Raw genomic sequence first — 13,079 nt, 5'->3', positions numbered from 1 at the left:
AAGCCATGAGGGTTGAGAAGTGACAGGCGAGTGGCCGCCACAATGAGAGAGAGAACAATGGTCGATGGTGGCTTCTTCCAGATCTGTGACGGTCCATGACCCAATGGGACCAATCCTCTGCCGCACCGGACGCCACGGCGACCTTTGACTGGTTCCCGGGCGGTTCGGGCGAGGCGGCTTGGAATTCAGCGGGTCCCGCTCTATGGTATCGGGGCTCGGCCTGGGGTCCTCCCTTTCCCAGGCCCCACTCCGCCCTGTCCCGTTTCGTATTTTGTACCTGGAGACTTGAGGCCACAGAGAACAGTTGAGTCGCCGCCAGGGCCGTGGAAACAAGAAAATGTACCTGTACTTGGGATATATGGGTATCATGAGGCGTTTTACGCACCCTCCCGCCCGTCTATTAATTGATACCCCTGCCCACCGGGTTCATGATAAGGTTCCCGTTGTGAAAACGGGAAGAGACGGAGGCCAGGGGTCTCACTCCATCGTTTTCTCGTCCGAATCACTATTATTGACCATCATCTATCCCAGAGTCCCATGCCCATTCATTCCTTACTCCCTCGACGGAAAAGCCCGCCTTTGTTCTTTTTTTAGTGGTCGCCAGACCGGTAGTTCGACCTCCCAGTTGTTGCCTCGGGCAAACTCTAGGTCTCCAACTGCCCTGCCCTGCTTGCTGCCGCACCTACTTCGTACATCTCTCGGTTTGCGTCACAGTGTGGTAACGCGTTCTTCACGATTGCCATACCTCCGAGGCCAGGGCACTGGGCGATAAAGGATTCTCCTCCTTCGTTGCATGCCTGCCCGTGTTTTCCGGGTTTCCACATAGACCGTGCCTTTCAGAATGCAAGCGACCAGCCACTGAACTTCCATCAAGCAGCAGGTTCCAGGTTTCATCCCGGTCACTTCCTCGAGACCCTCCGACCGCTCAATTATCCGCATCCAGATTTTCTTGTTTTCTGGCACCGCTAGTTTTATCAAAGTGGACTTGTTTACGATCATCTCTCATACTTCATTTTTCTTCTTTACAACCCACACACATTAACCTCGCTTTCCCGCACTTCGACATCTCAGCACAGCTTCAGCATGAAGTTTAGTCGAAAGTGGGTACATACCGCAGATATTGATACAAAACCATATCTCCCCTCTGGGATCCCCAACGACTGACCCGCGTGTGCAGTCTACCGAGGAATCAAGTTCCAGAGTGGGCGGGCTCGTATATCAACTACAAGGGCCTCAAGAAACTTATCAAGGCTGGTGTTAGGGCAGCCCAGGATGGAGAGCAGGTAGACTTGGCTGGTAGGCATCACCAAATCCGAGACCGCCTGGCCTCGCTTACACACACCTGGCATATGTGTACTGACTGCCCCTGCCAGAATTCTTCTTCGACCTTGATAGGAACTTGGAAGATGTCGATTCGTTCTACAACAAAAAGTTTGCCGACGCCTACCGGAGGCTCAAGGTGCTGCAGGACAGATATGGCAGCTCGCCCGATGTTGTTGCGAACCTCGACGATGACGAGATTGAGGAGTTGATGGGCGCCTTGCTAGAGCTGCGTAGCCAGCTGCGGAAACTGCAATGGTTCGGTGAGATCAACCGCCGCGGGTTTGTCAAGATCACGAAGAAACTTGACAAGAAGATTCCGAACACGGCAACGCAAACCACCACACAGCACCGCTACATCTCAACCAAAGTTGATCCCTGTCCGTTTGCCAAGGATACAGCTATCGCAAGGCTGCTGGCCGAAATCAACAAGTGGATTTCGGTACTGGGCGACAGGCATCATGTAGATGATGCTGGGTCCGAGAGGTCAACTCTTTCCCTCGGGCGGGCAACGGCGAAAGCCATGCTTAGCGTCCCTTCCGGATTGTTGGACAAACTCGACCAGGCCATCCGGAAGGACGATGTGGATGCTCTGACCGATGGTCTCACGATCGGGAACCTCATGATCTCGGAACCTGCCGCGCAGAAGGTTCTGCTCAACGTGCTGCAACGGTCCATTTCCGCTCGGTCAAAGGGCTGCATTGCATTTCTGCTGAACGCCATCACGTCTTTAGACGAACCAGATGACATCAACGAGCGGAACTGCATCCACAGGCTGGTGATCCACATCGGCCGAACAAAGACGGTCTCGGCTCAGAATGAGGAAGACTCGAATTTGGCTGCGTTCCCCTTCCCGGGTGCGGCGCAATACGCTCAAAGCTATCTCACCCCGGCGGCGTCGCCTCTTTCCGCCCCGAGAGTTTGTGGCCTGAAGGAGTCGGATCTCCTCACCAAGGACGACGAGGCGGTCCAGACGTTGATTTACTTGCTGGAGGGGCTCAAACCAAGCCAGAGAGCGGCGCTGAGTGCAAAGGACAGCTTCGGCCGGCTCCCGCTACATTACGCTGCTCAGTTCGGGTTTGTCGTGGTCTGCCAGATTCTGATGAAGAAAATGCAGGACTGGGGGCAGTTTAATGTCGAAAACGGCATCGATGCTCCGGAGTGGCAGGACAAGGACGGCAACGCGCCCGTGCATCTCAGCGTCCTCGGTGGCCATCGTCTGACCACCAAAGCCTTGCTCCAAGGCGAGGATTGGCAGGGCGTGAGCGACAACAAGGCCGAATTGAGGCGGGCCGTTTCCAAATCCAGCGCCGTCTTGGCCATTGCGACCAAGGCCAACTTCAAGCCAATTGTCGAGATGCTGGTTGACGCCGGCGTGGATATTAACTGGCAGGACAAGCACGGCGAGACGGCGTTGCATATTGCCGCGCGGTTTGGCCACGACGAGTGCGCCAAGGTTTTGTTGAAGGGGACGGCGGAGCAGAAAGCGAACTTGGAGCTGGTCGAGAATTCGTTCGCCTGGACACCGCTGCACATAGCAGCCGTAGATGGCCACCCGTCCGTTGCCCAACTGCTGGTGGATGCCGGCGCCGATGTGGACAGGGCGGACTCGTCGGGTTGGACTGCCAAGGAACACGCTGCGTTGAGGGGACATCTCGTTATTGCACGCCTCCTGGCTGCGCATAGTAGGGGTGGGGACGATACAGACACGGCCAGCTCCGACGATGAGAAAGCCACCGTAGAGCCCGTGGCTCGCGAGGTTGCCTCTCTTGGCGATAGGAGGTCGAACGGCGCTTCGCGCCCGGCAGAGCCGGTCAAGTCGTTCGGGCACCGCTACCTCAGAGACGAGAGCTTGGTGCTTGTGAGCCTCGGTTCGATGGACATGCGGAAGAATGTCGAGGCCGTGACTCTGGACAAAGTACCTCTCACCGAAGCCCACAACACCCAGTTGGATACGGCTCTCTCCATTGTCGTGTCGGCGCAGGGCGCTGTGGGCGAGCCGACCATCATCGATATGCCCGTCCATGAGAACATCTCGACTGAGCCGATCGTCTTCACCACGGCCGATGCCACTAAGGTCAAGCTGCTGTTTGACATCGTCCCGACTTATTCAGGTAACAACAACAACAAGGTCGGGCGTGGTGTAGCATTGCTGTCTAGCGTGCGGTCGACTTTCGGCACCAAGCGGATGAGTCTGCAGGGAGACCTTTGCGTCCCGATCGTGGGCGCCAACCTCGATGTCATCGGCACGGTTAACTTCAATTTCCTCGTCATCACGCCCTTCTCCCACCCCAATATGGAGGTGACGGAGCAGCAGACGTACTGGAAGAAGATGACGTCGACCATGGTGATCGGCCACCGCGGCCTGGGCAAAAACCTCGTCTCTAACCGGTCCCTGCAACTAGGCGAGAACACCGTCCCGTCTTTCATCGCGGCCGCCAACCTCGGCGCACAATACGTCGAGTTCGACGTGCAGCTCACCAAGGACCACGTTCCCGTCATCTACCACGACTTTCTCGTGAGCGAGACGGGCTTCGACGCGCCCGTCCACACCCTCACGCTCGAGCAATTCCTACATATTAACCCCGACTCCTCCCGCCACAAAGGCGGCAGCAGCAGCGGTGACAGCGGCTACTCCCCCATGCCCCAGCACAAACAACTCAACAAGACACGGAGCAACAGCCCCGGTCCGCGGCAACGGTCCATGTCGATGGACTGGCCGGCGGCGGGCCATCAGCAGCTCAGCAAGCACCACGACATGGACGAGCGGATGAAACACACCCGCGACTTCAAGGCTAAGGGCTTCAAGGCCAATTCGCGCGGCAACTTCATCCAGGCGCCCTTCGCGACGCTCGAGGACCTCTTCCACAAGCTCCCCACGTCGGTCGGCTTCAACATCGAGCTCAAGTACCCGATGCTGCACGAGAGCGAGGAGCACGACATGGACACGTACGCGGTCGAAGTCAACTCGTTCTGCGACACCGTACTCGCCAAGGTCTACGACCACCTCGATCTCGGCGCGGGCAAAACGGAGGAGAGCGCGGTCGGTGGGGGCAGGCATGTCATCTTCAGCTCGTTCAACCCGGACATCTGCCTGTGCCTGAGCTTCAAGCAGCCCAACATCCCCATCCTGTTCCTCACCGACGCCGGCACCAGCCCCGTGGGGGACATCCGCGCCAGCAGCCTGCAGGAGGCGATCCGCTTCGCGTCCCGCTGGAACCTGCTGGGTATCGTGAGCAACTCGGAGCCTTTTGTCAACTCCCCGCGCCTAGTTAAGGTCGTGAAGCAGAATGGCCTGGTGTGCGTGAGTTATGGCGCGCTGAATAACGAGCCTAAGCTCGTGCAGGTATGGATCTTGCTTTTCTTTTTCTTCTCGTATTATTGCTAACGCAATCTACAGCGCCAAGTAAAGGAGGGTATCGACGCCGTCATTGTCGACAGCGTCCTGGCCATCCGGAAGGGTCTGACGGGCGGCCGGGAAGCAACGGCACCAACAACAACAACAACAACGAACGGCGACGCGCTTCAGGAGAAGGTGGTGGAAGTAGCGGTCAGGAACGGAAATGAGGTTGCTAATGGCGGCAGCGGAAGTACAGGGGCCTCGGAGTGAGTTGTGGTGTGTGATTTTGGGGGGATGCTCATTTTGTGATAGACGGCGATGGCGCAGGAGGGGAATGTGAGCGAGCGTTGCATTTCGGATCACAGGGGCATTTACGAATTTCCACATGCTGCGCTGCGTGGCCGGTGGTCGGTTTGGGAGGTCGGAGGCCGTCGGCTCTAATTTGAGCGGCATGGATTCAACACCATGGGGTCTCGCATATGGGACGCATCACGGAAGAGGTGCGGTGTTTGATTAAACAAATAGAGCTCTGGTTTATTTTTCTTCTACATGTGTACTTCTCATGATTTGCTGTCTTGTGTGGTGTCATTCGGCAGGGAGACTTTGTCAGCGGTTCAAGCAGTTCTTGGGCTCGTGCATCAATATCGAAACGGGCATGGGCGGGGAGGCGATAACTCGATGGGCTGCCTCCCGCACTGTTGTTGACCGTTCAACCCCGGCAAACCAATGGGGTGCCGGACGCGTGAGCAAGTGTGGCTAATGGCATCATGGGCCCGATCGGGCAGTTAGGAGGAGGACGCGAACCAGCAACCTGCCTGCTCGCTTCGTCCAGGGAATGTGTGCTGGGGCCTTTTGGGGCCGTCGCTTCGGGGCTGAATGTTTCGTTTGGATTGGTCATTTCCGTGAAGAGGGAACTTATGTGAGACGGGCTTGCCCTTGTTAGGGGAGACCATGCGCGGTGGGCAGGTTTGAGTCGTAACGTGGTTGCGCTATTGATAATGGCCTACGGAGGGCGGATACTCTGCCACATTTCGGTCGCCGGTGAGGTGTCCGACAAGGGCTGCTGATGTTAAGACCGTCGGGGTGTGTTCTGCTGAAAACTGACACGGAAGACGCCGTCGTTGGCTCCCTCACAATTTGTGAGACAGGGAGGATCGGAAAACAACGCATTTGCGTTTGTGTTTGCGTTTTGTGATGGATCTTATATGAATGCGATTAGTATCCCCGCTCTTATTGCCTCGCCAGTCAATCAAGAAACAACTCATATCGGCGTGCTAGGCCAACTTCAGCAGAAGGTGATCGTCGTCTATCCAAGCATGGCAAGACCCCCTGTCCCTATTTGCAGACCTGCCCCGCCCCCTCCATAACCAGGCCCGCCCCGCGCCACACCAGGTTCAGCTCGCACCACCGCACCGCTCGACAGAGCAATCCTTACTCACCCTTCCGTAGCCGCCTTTTTCTTTACCTGCACGGGACAGAAGTGCAGCAGCGCGACAAAAAGTCAACCTTCCCACTACCTCTTTTGAAACAACCACTCCACACCCAATCCAAATTATCGAACGACCATCTCCATGGCAGGCCCTCCTTCTCCCGGCAGCGACGGGCCAACCTTTGGGCCTCCACCGCTTCCCGCGGGCTGGATTGCCCAGTGGGACGCCTCTTCCAAAAAGTACTATTTCGTTCAACTGTCGACGGGCGCGTCGCAATGGGATACACCCACCGAGGCTGCCCCCGTCGGCGGCACCCCCGCCGCACGCAGCGATCACCCCTACGGCGTGCCCCACGGCGCCAACAACGGTGCCGAGATCATCGTGCATCCGGACGGCAGCCGTACCGCGAGGTATCCCGATGGCCGGCTCGAGCCTGTGCACCCGCGCGAGGACGATTATACCAGCGGGGCGAGGGGGGTAGGTGGCGGGGATGGGGATAGGGGTCTTGGAGTATGTCATTACCATCGTTTTCTCTCTTTTCCGTTGTGTTCTTTTTGTTCGCATTCGATTTGATCGTTTTTTTTTTTGTTGCGCTACCCCATTTACTGATACTGACTCTCTGCTTGTTACAGTCTTTCCTCGGGAACACGCTCAGCTCGCTCGGCGGTAAACAAGGCGGCGGATCCCACGGCGGGGGCGGTGTTGGCGGAGTTGCTGGACAGCTAGTGTCTGGACTCCTCTCTTCTGGCGGCTCTGGCGGAGGCCACAGCAGTGGCGGTGGCGGCGGCATTGGCGGGAAACTTGCCTCGCAGCTAGCCTCTAACCTGTTCTCCAGCGGCAAGCCATCGTCGCAGCCCCAGAACTACCATGGTGGGCAGTCATCCGGACACTCTTCTGGTGGTGGTCTAGGCGGTATCGTCGGAGGCGTCGCCAATATGTTTGGCGGGAAGCCCCATGGCTCGGTAAGGTTCAAAACTCTGAAGTGTCACCACAAGATGCTAACGGCACGACAGGGCCAAAGCAACTTCGGTTACTCGAATAACGGCCAGACCGGCGGGTACAGCGCATCGGCCCCGCCGACCTCGTACCAACCACCCTCACAACCCGGAACCACCCCGTCTCATCACAGTGGTGCGTCTTCGTATCAGTCTTCAGGTCAGCATCACGCCCCGTCGTCTCAGTACACTTCGTCGTACAGCACCAGCGGCCCGTCGTCACACACCCAAAGCTACGGCGCTTCGCCACATGGCCAGTCCCAATCCTACGGACCGCCATCCTACGGTGCCCCTCCCGCTGTTCCCGGCGCCTACGGTCAACACAGCCAACCGCATTACTCCCAGCCCCAGTATTCCAGCGGTGGCTCCGGTGGCGGGCACTCTGGGTATCCTCCGCAGCCGCAATACGCCTCGGGCGGGCACCATCAAGGGTATGGCGGCAGCGGCCAATATCACTAGGATGATGGCAATGACCGGTTACCCGAGGCTCCTACTCAATTAAGACCTATCACGGCGCATGGAGTAGTCGAACAAAGGGAGGCGGTGACGTGGGAGGGACATCGACGAGAGAGGACGGAGCGGGAACTCGGATGGGGGGGGAAAGCCATTACCAAATGGAGGAGAGAGAGGACTCATTACCTCAACCCCCCACCCAACGGGAGGCGCTGACAACCCTGGAGGAGGGAGCAGCGTGGGAGAAACGGCAGAAGAGCACAGGTAGTCGTTGTTACTAGCGGCAGAGGGCTAGCCTATCACCTCGGATAGTAGCGCGACTCGAGCTAGCCGCGGCGCGGGTAATGTTCGAACAGGATGGTCAATCTCAATTGCGGAAAAGGGAGAGTCCATTGTCTCCGACTGCGGCCGAATCTCAGCCCACCACGGTACAGAAGCCGGTCAAACCGAGAGGCGCGACGATGCGGGAGGGTAGTGTGGATCAAATACAAAAGCCAGAGAGGCAAAGTAGTCTAGATCACTCACCGGACCGAGAAGGCCACCTTTCCGAAGCTTCACTGTCGTAGGGTTCGCCATGTTAGAGACAGGGACCCGGTTCTCTCAAGCCCCAAGTCGGGTAGGGTCTGCCGAATCGGAGGGAAAGGGGACGGCGGATGCGTCGGAGGGGCGGGAGAGAGCACGGCAACAATCCGAAGAGCGAAGTAATCTGGGCCGCAACCTGGCTTACTTGCGGGAGAGGGGGTTGTACCCTAGAGTTCGTGATCGGTCGGAGCGCGCTACGATGGTTTCTCGTTAGTTGGGGAGCCACAACTCCATGTCTCCTCCACCAAAGGAGTCGCACCTCCAACCGAACACAAACGGTGGGCCGGCGGCGGAGGGCGGAAAGGGGAGAAGGCAAATGCGAACAATTAAGAGGGTGAACTGGGATCAGATAACCCCAAACGTTAGAATTTGGTTGCGCCGGCTCGTTATTTAGGTTCATGTTACATTTGTACGTTAAACAATTATCTGCCGTACCAAAGGATATAATATCCCGTCCCTTTTACTCGGCGTGAAATACCATTACAACGAGCAGGTCTCCCTCCCCAACTCAACCAACCCCCCTCCATCACTGCCTCTTCTTGACGACACCTTCCCGGCCACCACCACCACCACCACCACCACCAGTAACCACCACCAACCCCCGAATCCGCGCCGTCACCCACCTCGCCACGAAAAACGCCACCACGGCCACCGCAACGATGAAGCCCGCCGTGCCTACGATGGAGCGCGGCACCGCGTTGAACAGGAACGGGTCCAGGATGATGTCCACGTCGACCGGCGGCACGTCCCGCATCAGCGACGCGTTGGTCGTGAAATAGTCGGCGGCTGCGGCGATTCGCAGGAGGAGGAGGGAGGCTTCCTCCCGTTCTCCTTTTGGTGGTGGGGAGTCGTTGTTGGCGTCAGGGGTTGGTGGTTGCTGCTGCTGCTGCTGCCGTGAGGTGGTGTAGGCGTGCAGGGAGGTGATGAGCGAGGGCGTGTCCCATACTGTGGAGAGGGGGAAGGTGGTGAGGGTGAAGGCCGTTGGTTGCTGGGGTAGGGGGGTTAGGATTGTGTTTCGTTTTTGCACTGGGTGGTGGTGGTGTAGCTTACCGTGGCTGCCCAGCAGACGCGCACTTCATAACGCTGGTGGGGGGTGAGGTTGTCGAGGAGGAGCCATGTCACTGTCCCCTCGGGGTGTTCGGGGGAGGGAAACTGGGCGGGGAGTTGGGTCCGGAGGGTCCCGTTGGCGGGTGTGGGTGTGAGGGTGTGCAGGCGGAGGTCGGAGAGGGTTGGGTGGGTGAGAGGGATGGTGATGGGTTCCGGGCCGAGGAAGATGGTCTTCTCCGTGTTGGCGAGGACGGAAGTGAAGAAGAGAGAGATGATCGAAAATACGCGGAGTAGCATGGCAGTGGATGATGCCATTGTGGTCGTTATGGTGAGTTCACCGCCAGCATCTGCACTCCGTGATAACCCGGTCAGGTCCGGATTTGTCTAAGTCAATGATCCGGCTCCGGGCTCCGAGTGCCCGCCGATGGTTGCCGGCCGGTGCTGTGCGGGTGGAACTGGTGGATGACGGATGGTTTGCAGCTGCGCTTGATGAATTGCGGCATGAGTTTACAGCTGACAGCTGCGACCTGTTGCGGCATTGCCAAGCCGAGCCCAGAACATCCACTCTGTGCCACTCCACAGCCCTCTGTCCGGAGACAGTGGGGTCTAAACTGCCTGCCAGCCACTGAAGAGCCCCCGAAGGACAATCACATGTGAGCAGTCAAGTCTTGGCTACCCCGGACCTGCTTGCCCATTCCAGCAAGTGGGTGACGCAAGGACCGAGGAACGAGCGAAGGACAGGCCAGAATAGGAACCACCACAATTCCGGATTCCGATTCCTGGCTCCCAAAGCACCACGACAGGAATTATCCCCCTCCCGCGGAACGACTGCGGAAATCATAGACGGCCAACAGGAGTAATCAGGGTATCAAGAAGTGTCAACTTAATTTCCATCCGAACAATCCACGACCATCATCCACCACCCACTTCAACTCTCAACTCGTCTCATCCCGCTCTAGCCGTACTACTCCTACTCCGTTCCACACCTCGACGCGCCGAACCGTCCTCCCGATGATCGCCGCCGCGCGGCCGTGACCCGTCCCCTTTTCCTGTTTGTCGCCGCCTTCAGTCGCAATCACACGCAATGGCGCCGTCATTCTCGAAGCCGGTATTGAGCGGCGTCGCGGCGCGCGCCCGCACCGTCCGCGGCATCATCCTCCAACTGGTGACCATGTACCTGCGCAACCGCACACGCATCTCCCGCGCCGTCTACATCACACTATTCCTAGCCCTTCTTCACCGAATTCGCAACGCCATCGCCGACCAGAGAGGGGCCTCGGCTCGCGAGGCCGAAAAGCGCGCCGAGAAAGCCCGCAGCACATCGATATCCGAGGTGGACGATGAGGGTAAAAAGAAAAAAGTCGAGTTGAATCGCGAGTTCTTTCGCTCGTTGATGAAGCTACTCCGGATTGTCGTGCCCGGGTGGCGGACTAGGGAGACACAATACCTCATCAGCCACAGCATTTTCCTGATCCTGCGGACAGTGATCAGTCTAAAGGTGGCGGCCATGGATGGCGCCATTGTGAAGGCGTTGATCAAGGGGAATGGGCGCGAGTTCCTGAAGCGCATCATGTGGTGGATGCTGATCGCTGTGCCGGCGACCTTCACAAACTCCATGTTGGCGTACCACCAGTCCGAACTTGCCCTGAGGTACCGCACACGGTTGACTGAGTATATCCACGATAAATATCTGTCAAAGTTGACATTCTACGGAATCTCAGCCCTGGACGACAGGGTCAAGAATGCCGACCAACTCATTGCCGTAGATGTAACCAAGTTCTCCAACAACTTGGCAGAACTCTACAGCAACCTGGCGAAACCGATCCTTGACATGGTAAGAATCCCTCTAACCACCCTCGGGCTACTTTCCAATGCCACGGGCTAACTCAAAAACAGACCATCTACACGATTTCGCTCTCACGAAGCGTCGGTGGAGAGGGAGTCGTCTTCATGTCGCTTCTCGTCCAGCTCTCGGCGGCTATGATGCGAGCATTAACACCACCGTTCGGCAAATACGTGGCCGACGAGGCGAGGTTGGAGGGCGAGTTCCGCTTCCAGCACTCGAGATTGATAAACCATAGTGAGGAGGTTGCCCTCTACGCTGGCCACGCAGCCGAAAAGGACACACTCGATAAGGGCTACTTTACGCTGATCAAGCACATCAACTATCTCCTGCGGAAGCGCTTCTATCATGGCTTTATGGAGGACTATGTCGTCAAGTATATCTGGGGCGCTCTGGGCTTGATCCTCTGCGGTCTCCCCGTGTTCGTCAAGCTGCCCGGCCAGGTCGTCTCCAACATGGGTGACCGGACAGAGAGCTTCGTGACCAACCGGCGGATGCTCCTCGGGGCCTCGGACGCTTTCGGCCGTCTCATGTTTTCGTACAAGGAAGTCATGGAACTCGCTGGCTACACCTCGCGCGTCTCTTCGCTCCTCGAAGTGATGGACGATGTGCAAGCAGGCAACTTCTCCAAGAAACTCGTCTCGAGCTCTGACACAGAGGCCAACGCCGCCGTGCTCAAGGGCCGTGGCAAGATCATCCCTAGCAAAGACATCAAATTCACCGATGTACCTATCATCTCCCCCAACGGCGACGTGCTCGTCCCCGCGCTATCGTTCTCCCTCCAACAAGGCGATCACCTTCTGGTCGTCGGCCCCAACGGCTGCGGCAAATCCTCCCTCTTCCGCATCCTCGGCGGCCTGTGGCCCGTCTACGGTGGCACCGTCCACAAGCCGCCCTTCCACGAGATCTTCTACATACCGCAGCGGCCCTACCTCTCGAGCGGCACGCTCCGCCAACAATTCATCTACCCGGACGGCCTGAGCACCATGGTCAACAAGGGCGTCACCGACGACGACCTGCACGCCATCCTCCGCACGCTGTCGCTCGAGCACCTGCTCGAGGTCTACCCCGGCGGCTGGGACGCCGAGGCCGAATGGAAGGACGTGCTCTCGGGCGGCCTGCAGCAGCGCGTGGCCATGGCGCGCCTCTTCTACCACCGGCCCCGCTACGCCATCCTCGACGAGTGCACCAGCAGCGTGACCCTCGAGACGGAGAAGGTCATGTACGACACCGCCAAGGAGCTGGGCATCACCCTCATGACCGTCAGCCACCGCCGCAGCCTGTGGAAGTACCACACCCACATCCTGCAGTTTGACGGCCAGGGCCACTACGTGTTTAGCCGCCTCGATCCGGAGAAGCGTATGGCACTCGAGGACGAGAAGGAGGAGCTTGAGGTGCTGCTCAGGGGCGTGCCCGAGATAGAGAGGCGGGTTAAGGAGCTGACCAGCGGGGAGTAGGCATCCTGGCTGCGGGCGGACGGTGATGGGGATGAGTCGTGTGAGGGGTCGGATACAGTAGTCGGTGTCCAACTTGGTTGAGTTGGCCAGCAGAGATGGCCAACAGAGAGGAATAAGAGGTGGGAAGTCTGATTATGGTGAAGGGAGGCTCGTGTTTGCATTCAAGGGATACGGCGTACATCCCTTTGAAGGTGCGTGTGTATATAGCTAGGAGGTCGGTCGTTTGCGGCTTTTAGGGTACGATAGTGTGGGAACGCACGAAATATGGACGGCGGGCCTGGATCGCATAGGGAGCGGCGTGTGGTGTATCACTAACAAACACTTCCGGCGGTGTATCACTTCGATAGGATAATCTTGATAGAGGAAGAAGTTGCCTGTTGGTGTTGTAGTAACGGAAGCATTTGAATCACAAACTGTAGGGAGACCCACGATGGGTCCCATCTAAGAAATTAGTAACATGGCACTCGATGAGGCTGTGACTTGATATTCCTTCCGGGTTATAGGTGGCGCCCCATTGTGTACCGCCGGTTGAACTCGGCTGGTTCAGACCCGCGGGAGTACGAAATGGAACCCCCTCAACCAACCGGGTATTTCTTTACTTTTTAATCTAAG

At 57.8% G+C, this 13,079-nt stretch overlaps 4 protein-coding genes across 4 annotated transcripts; 3 read left to right on the top strand and 1 right to left on the bottom strand.

Annotated features, from left to right (window-relative positions):
- The first annotated feature begins 928 nt into the window (after nt 1–928).
- F5144DRAFT_349970 (Glycerophosphoryl diester phosphodiesterase family-domain-containing protein) lies at nt 929–5,076 on the top strand. Its single transcript, XM_066784290.1, has 4 exons — nt 929–1,100; nt 1,178–1,296; nt 1,374–4,666; nt 4,721–5,076. The coding sequence occupies exons 1-4, from the start codon at nt 1,084–1,086 to the stop codon at nt 4,928–4,930; spliced, it is 3,639 nt and encodes a 1,212-aa protein (XP_066639761.1). The 5' UTR covers nt 929–1,083; the 3' UTR covers nt 4,931–5,076.
- A 1,155-nt stretch (nt 5,077–6,231) lies between these two features.
- F5144DRAFT_595288 (uncharacterized protein) lies at nt 6,232–7,544 on the top strand (the record flags this gene model as incomplete). The annotated part of the gene is made up of 2 exons (XM_066790676.1): nt 6,232–6,600; nt 6,723–7,544. 2 exons carry the CDS (start codon nt 6,232–6,234, stop codon nt 7,542–7,544), a joined length of 1,191 nt encoding a protein of 396 aa, XP_066639760.1.
- A 1,102-nt stretch (nt 7,545–8,646) lies between these two features.
- F5144DRAFT_632443 (uncharacterized protein) lies at nt 8,647–9,695 on the bottom strand (the record flags this gene model as incomplete). Its single annotated transcript, XM_066792498.1, has 2 exons — nt 9,171–9,695; nt 8,647–9,108 (listed from the first exon to the last, which is right to left on the bottom strand). The coding sequence occupies exons 1-2, from the start codon at nt 9,480–9,482 to the stop codon at nt 8,647–8,649; spliced, it is 774 nt and encodes a 257-aa protein (XP_066639759.1). The 5' UTR covers nt 9,483–9,695.
- A 202-nt stretch (nt 9,696–9,897) lies between these two features.
- On the top strand, nt 9,898–12,920 carry F5144DRAFT_538863 (ABC transporter transmembrane region 2-domain-containing protein). The gene is made up of 2 exons (XM_066787109.1): nt 9,898–11,001; nt 11,064–12,920. The coding sequence occupies exons 1-2, from the start codon at nt 10,252–10,254 to the stop codon at nt 12,465–12,467; spliced, it is 2,154 nt and encodes a 717-aa protein (XP_066639758.1). The 5' UTR covers nt 9,898–10,251; the 3' UTR covers nt 12,468–12,920.
- The last annotated feature ends 159 nt before the right edge of the window (nt 12,921–13,079 follow it).

This window comes from Chaetomium tenue (assembly GCF_020726465.1).
Source record: "Chaetomium tenue strain MPI-SDFR-AT-0079 chromosome Unknown F5144scaffold_6, whole genome shotgun sequence".
NCBI classification, from domain to species: domain Eukaryota; kingdom Fungi; phylum Ascomycota; class Sordariomycetes; order Sordariales; family Chaetomiaceae; genus Chaetomium; species Chaetomium tenue.
The sequence above is the reverse complement of the archived record's forward strand: the minus strand, read 5'-3'. Positions and strand labels throughout refer to the sequence as shown.

Excerpts from the sequence above, each read along its gene's own strand:
- F5144DRAFT_349970 (XM_066784290.1), top strand. Across the intron at positions 1,297-1,373 it reads AGAGCAGGTAGACTTGGCTG|AATTCTTCTTCGACCTTGAT; the intron begins GTAGGCATCACC and ends TGCCCCTGCCAG. Across the intron at positions 4,667-4,720 it reads ACGAGCCTAAGCTCGTGCAG|CGCCAAGTAAAGGAGGGTAT; the intron begins GTATGGATCTTG and ends CGCAATCTACAG.
- F5144DRAFT_538863 (XM_066787109.1), top strand. The coding sequence starts at position 10,252 with ATGGCGCCGTCATTCTCGAAGCCGGTATTGAGCGGCGTCGCGGCGCGC. Across the intron at positions 11,002-11,063 it reads CGAAACCGATCCTTGACATG|ACCATCTACACGATTTCGCT; the intron begins GTAAGAATCCCT and ends ACTCAAAAACAG.